The following is a 19,127-nucleotide window of genomic DNA, read 5'->3' as shown; positions in this document are numbered from 1 at the left end:
GCTTAGACTTTTGAGAGATTTCAGGCCACAGTTCAGAGAGTGGGAACCAAGGCAAAGCCCTGAGTTTCCTTGAGCTAAACAGATAGACTTAGGAGATTGGGGAGGCCAAGACAGCTCAAATTCACAGAGCAGAGTACCAGAGGGGAAAGAGCTGCACAAAGAAAAAGTTCTGGATATTTGTAAAAGGTTCACTTCAAGTGGTTAGCTAAATGCTCTAAATACTCAGAGTAAATGAGTAAGTGATCTTCCCCAAACTAGGGAAATAACTGTCTGAAAGGAACACTATCACCAGACCTTGCAGAGAGCCAAGAATAGCCAATGATTATACCAAACAGAGTAGAATATAGCACCAATCATGGGGTTTTAGGTAAAGTTCTCAGAAGAGCAATATAAGCCTTAGACTAATTGCCTCAATAGTGTGATGAAACACTATAACAAAGCTCAGTACTATTTGTACTAAAAAATATCTAGGACCCAGCAAAGCAAAATTCACAATGTTCAGCATCTAATAAAAAACCACCAGACATACTATTCACAATGAGAAGAAAAATCAAGCCATTGAAACAGGCCCATAAATGTCATGGATGATAGAATCAGTAGACAAGGACATTAAAATGGTTATAACCAGAATATCCCATATGATTGAGAAGGTAGAGGAAAGCAGAAACATGTGAGGGAGAGACATGGAAAATATACAAAAGACCCAAATTAAACCTATAAAGATAATAAAAACCAATGTCTGAAATGAAAAATACCATGGAACAGATTAGCAGAAGACTAGACACTTCAGAAGAAAAATTAGTAAGCTGGAAGACATAGCAATAAAAATGATCTAAAATAAAACAGAGTGAGAAGACTGAAAAACTATTTAATAGGGCATCATATAGCTGTGGGACAACTTCAGGTGGCCCAACATATGTTCAATTGGAGTAAGAGAAAGAAGATAGAGAGGAAAACAAAACAAAATTTGAAGTAATGATCAGTTTTTTCAAATTATTTGAAAATTGTAAATCTACAGATCCAAGAAGCTCAACAACTCCAGGTGTAAGAACATGAAGAAAACTATCTCGAGGCACACAATATTCAAATTACTTAAATTCACCAGCATAGCCACACTATAAGAAATGTTAAGGGAAGTTCTACAGGCAGGGGGAAAAAGAAAAAAAAGATGCCAAATGGAAACCTGGATAGACATAAAGGAATGAAAAACCCCAGAAATGGTAACTATGGGGGTAAACATTAAAGATTTTTCTTATTACTTAATCTCTTTAATAGATAATTGACTTTAAACAAAATAATAAAATGTATTTTGGGGCTTATGACATGTAAACGTAAAATGCGTGAAAATCAAAATATCATCAAGGACTGACAATAGCAGAGTAGGGAGGTTTAAAACTCTGTTCCTCTTTTAAAGCAATGACTATGTTCACAAAAGCTGTCTGAATGAACTTTAACAGAACTTTAGAACATAGTAAAAACATATAACAACCAGAGGAATGCTAAATGCAGAATTAAGCTGCTAAATTTTTGTAATATAGAATTGTTTGGCATTTTTACTTACCTACCTACCATCTCCCACTTCCCAGATCAGCAGCAGTCACAAAATGTCTCAATAAATTTAAAAGCATTGAAACCATACAAAGCATGTTCTTTAACCACAACAGAATAAAATTATAAATCATTAACAAAAGAAAAACAAGAAAAGTCATGAAGTATGAGTTAAACAACACTCTTAAATAATCACTGGGTCAAAGAAGAAATCACAAGGGAAATTAGAAAATATTTTGAGACAAATGAAAATGAAAACACAACATACCAAAATTTATGACATGCAGCAAAAACCATGCACAGAGGGAAATAAAAGATCTCAAATCAATAATTGTACACCTTAAGAAATTAGGAAAAGGAGTACAAACTAAATCCAAAGCTAGCAGAAGGAAGAAAATAATAAAGATTTGAGATCATTAAAGATTAGAAAAACAATAGGGAGAGTTAATGACCCCAAAAGTAGGTTCTTTGAAAAACAGCAACAAATTTGACAAACCTTTAGCTACACTAACCAAGGGGGAAAAAAGACTCAATTAATAAAATTAGAAGTGAAAGTGGGGATGCTACTACCAACCTTATCGAAATAAAAAGAATTATAAGAAAATACTATGAACAATAATACACCAACAAATTAGATAACATACGTGAAATAGACAAGTTCCTGGAAACATGCAAACTGCTAAAATTGACTGAAGAAATATAAAACCTGAACAGACCTATGATAAGTAGAGAACAATCGAATCAGTAATCAAAAACCAGCAAAGAAAACCCAAGGACTAGATGACTTCCCTGGTGAATTCTACCTGGTTCATTTAGGCATAGTGTCCTGCCTTCTCCCTTTTTTCTTTCCAGGTTTTTGTGCCCTGACTTTGAAAGCCAAGCCTCTCTGATTTTTTTCTATTGTGTGTGTTTGTGCAGACTTTTCTGTGGTTATGTTGTGTTCATCTGAGAAATCTGCCTGGCACATCTGCTGACCTCACAGATCTGCCTGGTATCTCTGGTTCCTCTCAGCCATGCCTGGTCATGTCCACTAAGCTGTAAATGGATTCTGGGCATGACAGAGAAAAAGGGAAGGATTCAGATAATCTGGGGAGAACTGTGTAAAGAAGAAAGTTGGTTCAGAATATACATGGAAGAGGAATCAGCAAGGAATTTGGGAACAATAGATTCAAACTGTCAAGGGTCAGCTCAATATTTATTGAGCAACTGCCAGTAACTAGTGCTAGTAAGTATAGTTTCAAAGAAAAACAAGACAAGATAGAAAAATCCCAGGCAGGATCTTTGAATGAGAAGGTAGGCATGCCTAATTTAAATGCAGGGAATGCATAAAGATTGGGGTCAAGACTGAGTCAAAGGCAGGTGTATTAGAGACCATGGTGATCTCAGGGCCAGAAGTTTCAAACAGTGGATCAGAGTCAGCCCAGTTGTTATCAAAAGAGTAAAAAAAAACAAACAAAGTTACCTTTTGCTTTCTGCTTTAGGTGTAGAAATCTTCAAGAGAATGTTGTTCCCACTGTAATGATGAGAATGAGCTGAGTAATCTACAGAACCATGGTTAAGTCCATTAGAAGCTCTCAAAGAAACCTAGTAAATGAAAATCCATGAAGTGGCAAGCCTTCTTAGGAGAAAGGAACCCATGGCTGATTTCACTCATGGTAGAGTAGCAGAAACAGCAGAAGGAAGCATCTGTGGCTGGAGGCAAGAAGAACAAAGCTGAATTTTAAATGAATTTTAAAGGCAGGATGTCGTCTAGAATGACAGTTTAAAATTCCTGGAATGTGAAGACACAGGGGAGTCTGAACAAAACTGCCAACTCTTTTCCATAGACTTTGTCGCTGACTTCTCAGAAGAAAGGTTAAGACAGGCCATTTGAGAGACACTCTCTGAGGTGCAGATGTGTTAGGCCTGTTGATGTCTGAGGGTGAAGTGAGAGAATGGAGAATCACTCTGGGCCTTACACTGAATATGAGGTTGAGAAGTTGCCCACTGGGGAGAGACAAGCTGAGAGATCCCCCTGAAGAAACCCGATAAGCATTTCCAGCCTTACACTGATTATCAGGCAGTATCTGCTGCTTGGAGGCAATAGAAAAGCTCTCAACAGGACCCCTGAAATACTGTCACATGGGATCTGCTGACATCTGTGGGTAGATGAAAAGGAAGACGAGTCTTCCAGACACTCAGATTAGAAGTCCTGTTAAATGTTCTCATACATTTGGGTCAGGACTAGAGTGAGATCAGTGAGGCAAATGAGGAACTTGCCCTTGGCACAAAAAAGGGGTACCCAAAAAACTCAGCAATTATAATAAATGACATTGTAATGCAATATTTACAAAACTCAAAGTTATGTGAAAAAATCCATAACAAGCAAAATCTAAAAATTTTAAATAATGACAGAGATGGTATTACTGATTTTTCCTTCTGCCTCAGGTTCCAAAATAGCTCAGCACAGCATTTATGGATCCTGTCTCATTGTGTGCCTCAGCAAATGCCTCACGTCTTTTACCTTAGTCCTGGTCTTGACCTTCTCTCAAATAATTCAAAGAGACCAAGAGATAATATATTAGCATCTTTTTTTTTAAGATTTTATCCATTTATTTCACAGAGAGAGATAGCGAAACAAGAACACAAGCAGGGGGAGTGGGAGAGGGAGAAGCAGGTTCCTGCTGAGCAGGGAGCCCAATGTGGGGCTCGATCCCAGGACCCTGGGATCAAGACCTGAGCCAAAGGCAGACACTTAATGACTGAGCCACCCAGGCACTCCTATACTGGCATCTTTAAATGAATTTTAAATGAAAAAAAAATCCTGTCAATCCTGAATTCTGTATCTAGCAAAAATATCCTTCAAAAATGAAGGTGAAATTAAGAGTTTTTAAACAGACAAAAGCTGAAATAACTTATCTACAGATTCTGTACTGCAAGATCTAAAAGAAGTTCATTAGCATAAAAAGTGCTGGGCTCTATCTGAAGGCTGCAGAAATTAATGGTTTGGATATATTTATAATAAACTAAATTAAACTTTTTCTATAAGAAAAATTAAGATCACTTATTTGAAAACAAAGATGAAGCCTCACCTTCCAATTTGCTTTCCCATTAGTGCCTTTTAAAGTAAGGTCTTAAAGCTGTGACTGACATTTTCCTCATAATGAATCCTCACAGAACATTGCTTAGCTTGTGGTAAGCACAAAGGGAGAGGAAGACATACTTAAGAGCTTTACTATCAGTATAATCCTTCCTAGTTGAAGGTTGTTCTTCTCTTATTCCATTAAGTCAAAAAACAGATCAGCAATGTTACTCAGTTTCCAATATTTTTAAATGTATTTTTACTTATGAAAAGTATTCCTTATACAGTTGTGTATGTATTGCTTATATGACTCAAGCTAAATTGATGGCTTTGATGTATGCTCTAAAGCAGAATGAATAATGCAAAAATTAATATTATTACTTGTAACCATGAGATGAATCCTGACATCAGTGTTAAGTACCATTTTGTATTTTTCCCCTTATGTTCTCTATAGTGTACATACTCCCTAAATCATTGAGCTGCTCTTAAAAACAAAAAAAGAAAAACAGCTTGACATTGTGTACATATTTTCTTCTTGTTGATCAAATCACACATGGAAACATGTAATGAAACTAAGTGGAGTATGTATCAGTCTCGTCTTAGTATTAGAGGTGGGCGGAATTGCACAGTGAATACTATTACATTATTCCTTTGATTGGTCCTTAAGCTATCTAAATCACTAAAAAATTGTTAATCCATTTTAAAAGTTCATTAGGCTGAAGGTAAATTATATTGGATAGAAAGCTGGTTTTGAAGGAGGGAATGAGGAATAGCAGAGTTAAAATATTAGAAAATGTAAAGGCAGAACGGATAAGACAAAAATAAAACTTAGTAGACTTAAAGTGAAACATATTTGTAATTATATTATTCATAATAGCCAAGAACTGAAAACTGTTCGGGTATCGATCAACAGAGCATGGATATAGAAACTGTGGCATGTTCAGACAATGGGATACTAACTAATGACAAAAGGGAATAAACGTGTTACAGATGTAATCACATGGATGGATCTCAAAAACATACTGAGTAAAGGAAGCTAGGCACAAGAGTACATACTGTGTTATGTCATTTAAATAAAATTCAAGAATGGGCAAAGCCAATTTATATGGATAGAAATTGGAACAAAGGTTACTCTGGGCAGGAGTATTGACTTGAGAAAAGCACTTGGAAACCTTCAGGGGTGATGGAATGTTCTCTATCAGGGTTTGGCAAACCTTTTCTGTAAGGGGATGGAGAGTAGATGTTTTAGGCTTTGAGGCTCATACGGTCTCTAGTGCAACTGTTCAACTTTACCACTGTAGCATGAAAGTAGTCATAGATAAAACAAAGACAAATGGGTATGGCTGTGTTCTGATTTTATTTGGGTATGGGTTATATGGATGTAGGCCTTGGTAAAACGAATGAAACTGTTCGCTTAAGATCTGTGCATTTGTCTAGATGTAAGTGAACAGAAAAAGTCCTTATAAAAAGAAACAAGGAACTTACTTAATTCTTTTTTTTTTTTAAGATTTTATTTATTTATTTGAGAGAAAGAATGAGAGAGAGAGCGCATGAGAGGGGGGAGGGTCAGAGGGAGAAGCAGGCTCCCAGCAGGGAGCCTGATGCGGGACTCGATCCCGGGACTCCAGGATCATGACCTGAGCCGAAGGCAGTCGCTTAACCAACTGAGCCACCCAGGCGCCTGGGAGCTTACTTAATTCTGATGCTCTGCTTGCTTCATTAATTGTCACAGGAGCACTGCATTAACAAATAGCATAAGATATTTACATTTTCACACAAATACACCATTCTTGTGCAATTTAAGGAAGGAATACTTACTATTTTTTTAGAGAGAGAAAGTGTGTGCACACCCATGAACAGTGTGGGGGAGGGACAGAGAGAGAGCGAGAGAGAATCGTAGTAGGCTCATGCCCAGGGAAAAGCTGATGCAGGGCTCAATCTCATGACCCTGAGATCATGACCTGAGCCGAAATCAAGAGTCTGATGTTTTTCTTTTTTTTTTTTTTAAAGATTTTATTTATTTATTTGACAGAGAGACAGCGAGAGAGGGAATATAAGCAGGGGGAGTGAGAGAGGGAGAAGCAGGCTTCCTGCCAAGCAGGGAGCCTGATGCGGGGCTTGATCCCAGGACCCTGGGATCATGACCTGAGCCGAAGGCAGACGCTTAATGACTGAGCCACCCAGGCTCCCCTTTTCTTTTCTTTTCTTTTTTTTTTTTAAGATTTATTTATTTATTTTAGAAAGAGAGAGAGTACATTAGCAGGGGAAGGGTCAGAGGGAGAGGGAGAGAGAATCCCAAGTAGACTCCATGCTGTGCATGGAGCCCCATGCGGGGCTCTATCTCATGAACCTGAGATCATGGCATGAGCTGAAACCAAGAGTCAGTTGCTTAGCAGATTGCACCTCCCAGGTGCTCCTAGAGTCCAGTGCTTGACTGAATGAGCCATCCAGGTGCCCCAGGAGAGGAGATTTAGACAAAAAATATTTTATTCTAATTGTTTTGCAGTTGAGGAATTAAGGTCCAAATGAATTGCAAATTACTAGTTGCTAACTTTCTTAAAGTCTTTTATTTTTTTTAAAGATTTTACTTATTTGACAGAGAGAGACACAGCAAGAGAAGGAACACAAGCAGGGAGAGTGGGGGAGAGACAAGTAGGCTTTCCGCCAAGCAGGGAGCCCAATGCGGGGCTTGATCCCAGGACTCTGGGATCACTACCTGAGCCAAAGGCAGATGCTTAACCACTGAGCCACTCAGGCACCCCTTCTTAAAGTCTTTTAGAAACTTCTGATGTTCTTTGGGGTAAAAGTCAACTCAACTGGTTAGTGACAGGATTTTGACTGGAAGGTATATGCTGGAGCTTATTAACCAGTAGAAATGATTTCTGATAATACCTCTAGGCTAAAATATATTTGTTGGAAATGTCAATAACCTGCTACTCAGTTCTTTATCTGCCTTGACCTTAGCATATCCTTTGATCTCTCTGAATAGTTCTCCAAATTGGAATTCTCTCCTGCCTTCTTTCGAGGATGCACCTCTCTCCTGGTTCTCCTCCTGCTTGAAACATCTCTCTTGGTCTTTTCATTGTCCTTTGCAGGTCCCTGTATGAATGCTCTCCTCACCTTCCTTAGGCTCTAATACCCTGGGCCAGGCTTTCCCCCAATGTGGGCAGTCTCTTCATCCTGGTTGGACTCTAACATACCACACTAGGTGACTCCCATTCATGGATGCCCTCCTCACCTCACTTGGCCTCTAGATGTTCTTTGTTGGTTCATCTTCTGTGTGTCTACCCTTCTCACCCCACTTGAGCTCTCCCTCCCCATGTGAGGCTACAACTCCTTATTCTTTCTAGTTCAATCATTCCATGCCAGGCAGCCTGTCCTTATGAAAATATACTTTGCTCTGCACTCCTACTGCCTTTAGGACTGAAATGTTCAGGAAGAGGAAGGGAAAGAGAAGGGGGAAGGAAAGGGAAAGAAATTTTATTTTATTTATTTTTTTAAAGATTTTATTTATTTGAGAGATAGAGAGCACGAGAGGGAAGAGGGTCAGAGGGAGAAGCAGACTCCCTGCCGAGCAGGGAGCCCGATGTGGGACTCGATCCTGGGACTCCAGGATCATGACCTGAGCCGAAGGCAGTCGCTTAACCAACTGAGCCACCCAGGCGCCCAAGGGAAAGAAATTTTAATTACTATATTTTTATTTAGCTCTTTGATCCATATAACTAATAAACCCTAAAGCATATATTGAATAGTTTATTTACACTCATTTGAAATAGTGTTAATCATAAACTAATTTTCGTATATACATGGATCTGTTTCTGTATTCTCAACAATTTTATATTTCTATTTTGGTTCTTTCATTCATTGATATTGTAGCTTACTTTAAGAAGAAATGACATTTTTACCAAGTCATATAAGGAGACAGAACTTTTCAAATCTTCTTTTATGCCTGTCAGTAAAGTCTTACAGTTTTCTTCATACACATTTTATTGATTTCACCTTATGTTTTTTCCTTAGGTAGTCTCAGTTTTCAGGACCATAGATCGTTTCTTTTTTTCTTTTGTATGTTCTAATTGGTGCGTAAGGAATAGGAATTCTTTTGATTTTTGTTTGATCTTTTATTGCACCACCTTTTTGACTCTTATATTAGCCCTAACAATTTGGCACAAATGCTCTTGGGTGTTAATGTAGTAGATACTGTTCACAGGATTTGAAAATTAACTTTCAGGGATGCCTGGCTGGCTCAGTCAGTTGGGTGGGCAACTCTTGGTTTTGGCTCAGGTCATGATCTCAGGGTCCTGGGATCCAGCCTTATGTTGGGCTCCATGATTGCAGGGGAGTCTGCTTGTGGATTCTCTCTCTTCCTCTGCATCTGCCCCTCCTCCCCGCTCACGCTCTGTCTCTAAATTAAATAAACAAATCTTTTAAAAAATTAACTTTCAATAGTAACATATGAATACATTTGCCTTATAAAAATGAGAGAATTACAAATAATGCTAAATCACCTTTGACCAATACCCCCAATCCTATTGTGCCTCCCCAATACCAGTAACTATTATCATGAGTTGAAGTATGTTTCATAGAACATACGTAGTGTTATTTGTGTACATTTTCAAATATTACCAAATGCAACTTTCTTTTTCATCCAAAATGTGTTTTGCTAATCTATCCTTATCGGTACATCTAAATATATTTCATTCAAAAAATATAAATATATTTCACTCATTTTCAAATGCTCTACAGCTTTCTATTAGATGTATCACACTCCATTTATTCATTTTACCTATTCATTCCCCAATGAAGTACACTTAGATTATCTTGAACTTTCACAACCACAAACAATGCTGCAATGAACAAACTTGATGCCTCCTAGTTCACAAGTGTGGATGTTTTTCTAGGGTAGATATCTTATATTCATAAGTTTCTGGGAAGTTTAACATTATTTAAAAAAAATAATTACTATTAAATATGTGTTTCTCTTAACATTCCTAACATTCTAGGCAGTTCAGTGTTCAATATGAATGTATGGTCTTTTTAGCCTCTACTAAAATGAACACATGATTTTTTTCTCTTTTAACCAGTTTTGGTGAATTATAGTAATTTTCTAAGCTTGAAATATCCTTGTATTCATATAATCCTAATTAATCATGATGATTATTTTTTAAAAATAATGACTTTGATTTGATTTTTTAAAAAGATTTTATTTGAGAGAGAGAGAGAGAGAGAGAGAGCACACACAAGCTGGGGAAGAGGCACAGGGAGGGGGAGAAGACGACTCCCACCCTCCCTCCGCCCCCCTCCCCAAGCAGGGATCTCAACGTTGGGTTCAATCCCAGGACCCTGAGATCATGACCCGAGCTGAAGGCAGCCGCTTAACCAACTGAGCCACCCAGGAGCCCCAGTATGCTGATATTTTATATAAGAATTTTCCATCTACATTCATGAGCCGCATTGATGTAAACTTTTCCTTTTTTGTATTCTCCTGATCAGATTTGATAATAGGGTTTTGCAAGTTTTATAAAGTGCTTTGGGGCACCTGGGTGGCTCAGTCGGTTAAGTGTCTGCCTTTGGCTCCAGTCATGATCCCAGGGTCCTGGGATCAAGCCCTGCATTGGGCTCCCTCCTCAGCAGGGAGCCTGCTTCTCCCTCTCACTCTGCCTGCTGCTCCCCCTACTTGTGCTCTCTCTCTCTCCATCAAATAAAGAAATCTTGAAAAAAAAAATGCTTCAGATATCTTCCCTATGTTCTGGAACCACAAATAGGAATTATATGTTCTTTGAACCTTCGTAGGGCTTATCCCTTTGTTTTTCAAATTAATAATTATGTAATCAAATCCTCCATACCCCCACTTAGTTTTAAAATCTGAGATGCCTATTTCTGGCGTAGATATATTTGTGTCTTCTGCTTCTATTACAAATTGTCAAAAAGTTCCCATAATTCTAATAGTCTTAGCTATGTTCTCAGAGTGACAATAGTTTAAGTCTATATTACCTTTGTGGACTTTTTCCTTTATTAATATAAAATCCTTTTCTCTTTTGATGCTTTTCTTTTCAATTATATTAACATTGCTATATTGCTTTCCTTTGATCACCATTTGGTTACTAAATCTTTTAACCTAATATTTTCAAGGTTTCTGTGTCATTGGTGGAGCTTGCTTGTGGTCAAGTTATAGCTAGATTTTGTTTTTAATCCAGTCTGTCTTTTTAATTTATGAGTAAAATTAACCCATTTACATTTATTGTAAATACTGATGTTTGGACTTATTTTTCTCGTCTTATCTTTTTCTATTTACTGTACTTCCATCAAGTTTCTTTTTCTTTTCTTGTTCTCGTTTCTGACTTTTGTTGGACTAGATGGGTTTTCTTTGTTCCATCCCCCCCTTTAACGGTCTGCAAATTATAAATCCAATTTAATTCTTCAGTGTTTATATTTAGATTTTAAAATTTATTTAATGTCACATATTCAGACCATATATGTTAAAGCTCAACACCTGGCATTAACCTGTATCTATAATCCCTTTCTGAAATTTTTTTGATTCTCAGTTTTCTGTAAAATTGGGACTTTGCATTCTTCACTTAGTTTTCATTTAATCTTAAGGATTAAATGGGATGCCATGTCAAGCTCTAGTCTTTATGAAGTAAGAGGTCTTCAATTCCTTCGTTCCATTTCGTCTTTATTCAAGCAAAAACCTTCAGGTCCAAAAGACACAATCGTCTTTTATCTCCTTTGTCCTTCAAAGTCACCTCTTCTTATTTCTTACAACATTATGGCCTTCTCTAGTCTTTCAATTTCTCTCTAAGACTCAGAATATCTTCTCAACTTCCCTTTACATAAAAAAAATCCCATTCAGCATTGTACTGAATGGTCTCTTTTGCTCTAGATTCAAAGAACGTCATTTCCCAATGACTCCATGCCTTTCTTCATTTTTCCTTCAAAATGGCGGACTTTAGACGTTCCACGAATAACACCACGTGCGCCTGCGCCTCCCGCGGCCATTTCGCCCAGCAGCCCAAACTCCAGCCTCTGCTCCGCGAAGCGCCTGCGCAAGAGCCTCCGGAGCCCGGTGGCTCCTCCCCCTAGCTGAGTACGCTTGAAACCGCACGTTCCCGTCCCTTTCCTCCCCCGCTGACTCTGCACCGCCCTTACCCCTTTCCTGTGAGATTCTTCCGCCAAGTGGATAGCCCATCTTCCGTCGACAGCCTACGCAATTGAAGAGCAATCCAATAGGCACATACAGCCCTGGGGCTCGTCACTCAGTCTTATCTATGCACCCCTGCAATTTTCCTCTGGGCCCTAAAGTTGATAAGCGATTTCGCGGGACTTTTTTGCATACCGTAGGCAACAAATGGAAAGAATGGCTGTGGCGGAGGGATCTCTCGCTTACGCTCTGTGTACTTTAACCTAATGGGGGTCGTTCGGGAGTCGGAGGGGGAGGGGAGAGGGAGGAGGCAACCAAGGAATTGTTTTTTTTCTCTCGCCCCGCCTGCGCCAGGCCGGCCAATGGCGATGGGCTTTTTACCCACGAGCCTCGCCCAGCTTCTTGGACTACGCCAATGAGCGGTGGAAGCGGCTCCGAGGGGGCGGACCCGAGAGGCTGTGCGTGTCTTGTGAGAGCTCTTGAACCAAGTCAGAGCTAGAGCTGGGCGGCTGGAAACGGCGGCCGCCGCCGGTGACTCAGGGAGGCAGGAGGCGGGGTAAGAGCGCCGCGGCCTCGGCTGAGGGGAGAGGAGGAAGAAAGATGAAGGCGCCGAGCCCGCGGCCCTGCCGCCCTCGCGCCGCAGGCCGGGGCGAGGGACGCCCGGGGGTCGGCGGCCGGGAGAGCGCTGTGTCGGGGCGGGGCGGCGGGGCAAGTGCGGAACCGCGGGCTCGCCCCTCCCGCGGGGCCGCCCGGGGCGGGGACGCGGCTGCCCCGGACGGGCCCTCGCTTCTGGCCTTTTCTTTCCCAGGGCGGGGGGCGAACACTTTAAAATCCACTTAGGCTGCAAAATAATTCTCCCCTCACTCCCTCTGCGTTTAGGTTTAAGGTTTTGGAAAAGCGAAACTTGGGGGAACGAGGGTCACGCGGCGCTTGGGCCCGTGTTTGCGGTGGGGGAGGGAGCCGGGGGGCGGGGGAGGACGCCGGTGTAGAGATCGGGTGTTGGGTCCTCCCTCGCACCGGCCGCCGCCTAGGGTCTGGTGCTCCGAGCGGGGTTAGAACCCATCCCTCCGTCCCCGCTTCCCCCGCGTCCTCTCTTCCCGGCCCCCTCCCACCGGCAGCCCCCGTTGCATTTTGTTTTTGTATTTTTGCAGGGAGGAGCCCTTCCTGCAGGCGTGAAAACCATGGTGCTCACGCTGGGAGAAAGTTGGCCAGTATTGGTGGGGAAGCGATTCCTCAGTCTGTCCGCAGCCGACGGCAGCGACGGCGGCCACGACAGCTGGGACGTGGAGCGCGTCGCCGAGTGGCCCTGGCTGTCTGGGACCATTCGAGCTGTCTCCCACACCGACGTTACCAAGAAGGACCTGAAGGTAAAATCAGCTCCCGGGCCTCAGCTGTCGGGCGTTTTGTAGTTACCTTGGTAACGAGACAGCCAGTGGGGGCCCCCCTCCCCTCTTCTGAAAAGGGCGACCAGAAAGTTGGCATCTGATCTGAAGGTGCAGAAGACTAGACCTTGAAAGTCTTTGAAATGGTTGTGTAGAACCGAGGTGTGTTTGGCTTCCAGTTGCTTGAGTTTAATGACGGCCTTGGGGTTGCTCAGACACGCTTCGTTACTGCCCGCGCTGTGCCCTAGTAGGACTGTATGATTATTTCTCCGAAGGGGGAGTATTGTTAACATTAGATTGGTCGGGCAGGTGATGTTAGGAATCATTAAGAATTGAGGGCTAGCGCTTCCAGGTGGTTTTTTGTTTGTTTGTTTGTTCCTCTTAATTTCTTCACCCAACTTGTTAAACTTTCAGACTTGATAGAAATGAAGTGCGTGAAGAGGGAGGAGCTTAGTTCTGTTTGGCATATTAGGGTGGGTACTTGTCCGTATATGGTGGGTCAGGGTGGAAGTGGGTTCCTGGTCGCCTGTGATGAGCCTGTAGGTAGGTGTGGGCTTTGACCATATATGGAGGGCAGGGGTGGAGCCGACCCTTATATGGTGTGTTAGAGGAATGGCTTTGAAATATTCCACTTTGGTGTTTGGGGGAGGGAGGGAGAAAAACGGGAGCAAGTGTGGACAGTGATTTTTAATCAGAATGACACTCAGAACCTTTTTCAGTTAGATCTTTTCAAAGAGATGAATTCTAATTGTACTCCCTAATTGAAGTATTGGTGGCAAAGGATTGGGAACAACCAGTGAGGAAGCTATTCTACCAACAAAGACTCCTTTGTGCAAAAATAACTGGAGAAAGGTCCCTAACAAAGACTCCAAAGTGGTGATAATTTGAAGGAAGCTTGTTTAGAAGAGATTTCCACCCTGGATAGTGGATATGTTTTAGCATCTTCACTGGGCATCATTATTGCTTTTTATTGAAAACTGTGTTCAGGTTGGGAAGCAGGTTTTAGCATTGGCAGTTGAATAGATGTTGATTTCTGACACCCCATTCATTTGAACACTTTAAGGTGATAGTACATGCCCAAACTAGTTTTAGTCTGCAAAGAGTTTTTGGAAAAGGATATGTGGTCATATATTTTTAAAGCTTCCAGCATGCCTTGTCTTCATGTTGAAAAGTAGGAGTGACTGTTGAGCACTTAGCCACGTGCCAGGCATCCTACTGAACACTTCTTAGCCATGATCTTATTAATCCTTATAGCAACTCTTCGGGATTAGGTACTAATATTGCTGCATTTTAGAGACAAAAATATCGGGGTTGGGGGCATTAAGTATCTCACCAAGGTCACATACCTAGAAATTGGCATAGCCTGTGTTCTAACCTAGGAAGTTTTGATACTTGAGCCCACTGTCTTTACCATTATGCTCCCTGTGCTGCAAAAGGACTCCTGTCATACACTGTGAAGTTTGGTGTTTCATTCCTCCCAGCAAACTGGATTTTGCTGTTTATAGAAAGAAAGTAGTGTGGTACAAAGATGGCCAACCTATTTGCTTTGGGCCAATCTTTCTCCATAAAGTGGGCTTTGTGTACCAGATTTCAGTCATAGTTGTTGTGGTTTATTTCACCTGCCAAGTAGAATTTTCTCTAGTGTGTTTGTTTTTATCTGATTTGAATGGAAACAAGAATGGAAACAATGGAAACAAGTCTTTAGTTCTTTGGCAGATGATGACAGACTAGGTGTTCTCTTCCCCAACAGGACCTAATTATAGACCCATTGGATTAGGAAGGCAGTCTAGGAGGTCCTTTTTGGGTATTCTTTTTAATCTCCACTTTTCTGCCACCCCTAATCTTTGAGGTGGTGATAATATCTTCGTTTTCAGAATGAGAAGCTAGATTTGGGAAAATGAGTTTTGTCCAGATTTGCATAATTAGCTACTCAGTGATGGAGGGAGGATTTGAACCTAGGTTTGGCTTTGTCTTTCCCATTGCACTAAGGTGCCTCACCTGAAGATAAACAGGGATTTTTCATTTGAAAAACAATTTTAACTATATTTGATTTTTGGTTTACCTGTAGACTTCGTAATTCAGCCGTCATGTAAGGTGCAAATTACTTGATTTCTTTCATCTAATCATGATTTATCGTTATGTTCCTTAATTGAGTAACAGGTGGTTTAAGTTATAAGGGCATCTTGTATTAGCAAAAACATAGACTTTCAAAATACTAGAACCAAATCCTGGTTGGGGAAATGCAGGCAGGAGCTAGTAACGAAGACCATGATTACAGTTGGGCTTAATGTATTAAGTTTTGGGGGGTAAAATGGGACTGGGGTCTAAGATGAATATAAACTAATAAAATTCAAGTAGTATGCAACTGGTTTGGTTTTGGAAGTACAAGTTTGTCTAGACTGATTTGCTGTTAGTTGAGGATGATGTTAATGAGGCCAAGACTTGTTAACTTTGTTTCACCTTGAGGGAGACTTTATAACACAGTCACTCACTCAGATACAATATGTCTAGTTGTTGATTACAAAGAGTCAGGGTGAAGACAAAGTAATGATTAAATGCTTATTATGTGGCACCTTATTTAATTCTCACAAACATCCTAGATGGTAAACCATATTTTTTAGTGTTAGAAATTGAGGCTTGAAGAAATTAAATAACTTGCCTAAGTTTGTCTCTAGATTTTAAACAATGGGCTTTAATATTCAGGTAGAGTGAGATTAAAGCACTGTATTTTGTGGGACTTTATATCTTTATACCTTTAGCACTTAGAACACTGCTTGGCATGTAGTGTTTGCTGAAATATTTGAATGAATAAATGGAAGGAATCACAATTATTCTACATTGAAAAGCAGTTTTAGAAATAATCCGATGGAGCAGTAGCATTCTCTTGCTCTAGAATAACAACAAATGTTTATTAGTATGGTTATAAGAACCTCTTTTTATACTACTCTTTCTACTTGAGTGTGAGACAAGTGGCTTCATTGTGCATGCTGGGAATGTCCTTCTTCCCCAACTTGTCTGTCTGGGTCTTTTCCAGTTTCCTTTCTTCGAACCTAACTTATACTTGAGTCTTCTGCTGCTGCTTAGTTCTTAGGGATATCCCTGAGTAGCAGATGAGTAGTACTTGCCATCTCTGTGTACTATTTCCTGCTGTTAAAATTCCCTTTTTGGCAGTTGGGTGCCTTGACCAATTCCTAGCCTTTTCGCCCTTACATGCAATTGGAATTCTGCTGCCTGTCAAACCATGTAAAATGAGAAATTCCTACCAGTGTAATAAAATCTGTTTACCCCCATAATTGAATGCTAAACTCTGGGATTTTAGATAAGTATTTTATTTAGGTGTAAGAAGACATAAGCAGAAGCATAAAGTTCTTAATTTGTGGAGAGTGGAATAAGTGGTATTCTGCATTATTAGTGCTGAGCATAGAATAGATATGTCATTAAAAACTTGACTAACAACTCTGCCATTCTGTAAGTGCCTACTTTTAAACTTGGAAATATTTTACTTGGCCTTTCTGATGGTTTTCATAATCATATACCCAGGTGAGATTAATGTATGTTAAGAGCGGGAGGTTTTGAGATTAGCTTGATTAGATATAATCATGTATTAAAAAGATTTTTTGTTGGGGAAAAATTAACTTGAAATAATTAATTTGAATATTCAACATCTGGTCTAGATATTTAATAGGCTAATAAGGTACACATTTACAAAATGTTCTATTAAAAAAATAGCAAGTTGGGAAATTCTAGGTAGTGAATCATAATTAATCAGCTTCTTTTTGGCCTTTGGAATCAGACAGCATAAATAACATCAAAAGGAACATGAGGGAATAAAGTTACATCATTAAGCTTGCAGAAGATTGGTCAGGTCACTTTATTTCCCCCTAAATTTGAATTTTTATTGGTGTCCCTTTCTGGGGGGGGAAGGGGCAGAGGGGGAGGGAAGGACAGAGAGAAAGAGAATCACAAGCAGGCTCCATGCCTAGCGTGTGGGCCCAATGCGGGGCTGGATCTCACAACCCTGAGATCATGACCTGAGTTGAAAGCAAGCAAGAGTCAGATGCTTAACCCACTGAGCCACTCAGACGTCCCTGGTGTGTCTTTTTATAGAAATTTTTGCATAGGAGGCTTGCGGGGCGAGTCCCTTACATAGAGAACCTCAAGCTTCAAGGCACAAATGAGAGACATTTGTGGTTATGATAGGAAACTTTTGAAAGAGTGAAGAGAGTTTACAACTTGTTGGTTTCATTATATTTTTTTGAAAAGTCACCTTTTTTCAAAGTAAAGTTACTGTGAATTTTTGACCAATGCAACCTAATTTCCAAAGTGATTAAGTTATTTTTAAGGAGCTGAACTTAACTTTTGAATCAGTCAAAAATTGGGATATAAAGAAGTGGCCGTGTCTAAATTTTGGTTTAGGGTTGATCATAAGCTTTATAGATATAGTGATAAGTTTTGGAAAGCTACTGAACATCTTAATCCTTTATTTTTTTTTCTGAATAGATATTGGATAATCATATTTAGGATCTTCTCTCCCCCATTCCTAATTGAACTGATACTCTGATACAAAGTAAGATTTGAATTACCATGGAAGTCTTAAAGCTGCCTAATCTCCTTGCCAGATACTTTACATACCTTGTCTTAAGATTTTAGCTAACAATTCAGTGAGGGGTAGGTGTTAGTATTTTCATTTTGGAGCTAGCAAAACCAGTTTCAAAGAGTTTAGATTTAAGCAGGGGTTCTTAACCTGGCCTGCAGGCTAATGGGTTTTCTTTGTAACGCTACATATATTATTTTATGCCGGTAAAATCATTCTAAAAAAGCTTCAGCATAGCTGGGATTCAAACCCAGATTTCTCTGGTGCTGTAGTTTGTATATGTTCATTCCTCTTACACCACACTGATGGCAAAACTCCTCTAAATCTAGTGTGGGTTTGAGGTTGATGTGATTTGGGGTAGAAAGACTACCCAGTTTAAGGGAGCTATCATAGGACCTGTATTCTGTGACTGGGAAGGCAGGAAGATGAGCAGTCTCTAAACAATTCTGTGAAGGACCTTTTTTTTTTTTTTTTTAAGATTTTATTTATTTATTTGACGAGAGACACAGCGAGAGCAGGAACACAAGCAGGGGGAGTGGCAGAGGGAGAAGCAGGTCTCCCGCTGAGCAGGGAGCCTGATGTGGGACTCGATCCCAGGACCTGGGGATCATGACCTGAGCCGAAGGCAGACGCTTAACGACTGAGCCACCCAGGCGCCCTGTGAAGGACCATTTGATTGGATATAGTGTTGGATGGAATTCCTAGACCAAGGAGAGTGACAGGGCCTTGTCACATAATAGGTGCTGACACATCTGTATGGATTCTGTGATAACTGCAAGATGAAAAGCCTGCCATACATGCATCTTCTCAGGGGAAGTTGCCTGAAAGTTAGGGATGCAGATTTTACTGTAGCGGGAGGAGGGTAGGATGGGTTTTAAATTTCATTGATTTTTAAAGATTGATATTATAAAGCCATAAAACTGGAGAAGGTTTGGGATTGGGACTAGTGGTATACCAGTTGGGAATGTCCTACCTGCTAAATGGTTAAGAGTAACAGAAGGTAAGAGGCCAATTCAGAGAGAAATTTATTCATTCAACAAGTATTTGAGTACTGACTGGGGACTGGATACCAGTGAAATACAGTGGTAAGTAAATACAGATATAGACTTCGACCTATTAAAATTCATGTGAATCAGTTAGCCACAAATAAATAATTCAAAGTGTGGGTAAGTGCTAGGAAGGAAAAGTATAGGGCTTTGAGTACAATTAACAAGGGGAACTCTTTTTGTGAGGGGGTTGCTCATTGCTAAGGGAAGGCTTCTTTGAAGAAAGGATTTTTTAATTTGAGCTCTGACAGATGAATGGAAGTTAACTTTTTTTTTTAAGTTAAAGCTTGGAAAGGGAGATGTGATTGTCTATGAAATTATGAACAGGGTTGATGTGTTCATTAACTGATTCTTTGAA

At 40.2% G+C, this 19,127-nt stretch overlaps 1 protein-coding gene across 3 annotated transcripts in view; it reads left to right on the top strand.

Moving 5' to 3' along the window:
- The first annotated feature begins 12,156 nt into the window (after nucleotides 1-12,156).
- The window catches only part of KDM3A (lysine demethylase 3A), a 53,477-nt gene continuing 46,506 nt past the window's right edge, over nucleotides 12,157-19,127 (top strand). For 2 of the 3 annotated variants that reach the window (XM_027621756.1, XM_027621754.1), the window contains exon 1: nucleotides 12,899-13,114. In XM_027621756.1, the coding sequence (XP_027477557.1) occupies nucleotides 12,929-13,114 (186 nt within the window). In that variant the 5' untranslated portion in view covers nucleotides 12,899-12,928. Of the gene's footprint in view, nucleotides 12,304-12,898; nucleotides 13,115-19,127 lie in introns of those variants that run through there. The other variant, XM_027621757.1, reaches the window with a different exon arrangement.

The sequence above is a fragment of the Zalophus californianus genome, chromosome 8 (assembly GCF_009762305.2).
Source record: "Zalophus californianus isolate mZalCal1 chromosome 8, mZalCal1.pri.v2, whole genome shotgun sequence".
Taxonomy (NCBI): Eukaryota; Metazoa; Chordata; class Mammalia; order Carnivora; family Otariidae; genus Zalophus; species Zalophus californianus.
This window is presented reverse-complemented; position numbering and strand designations above follow the sequence as displayed.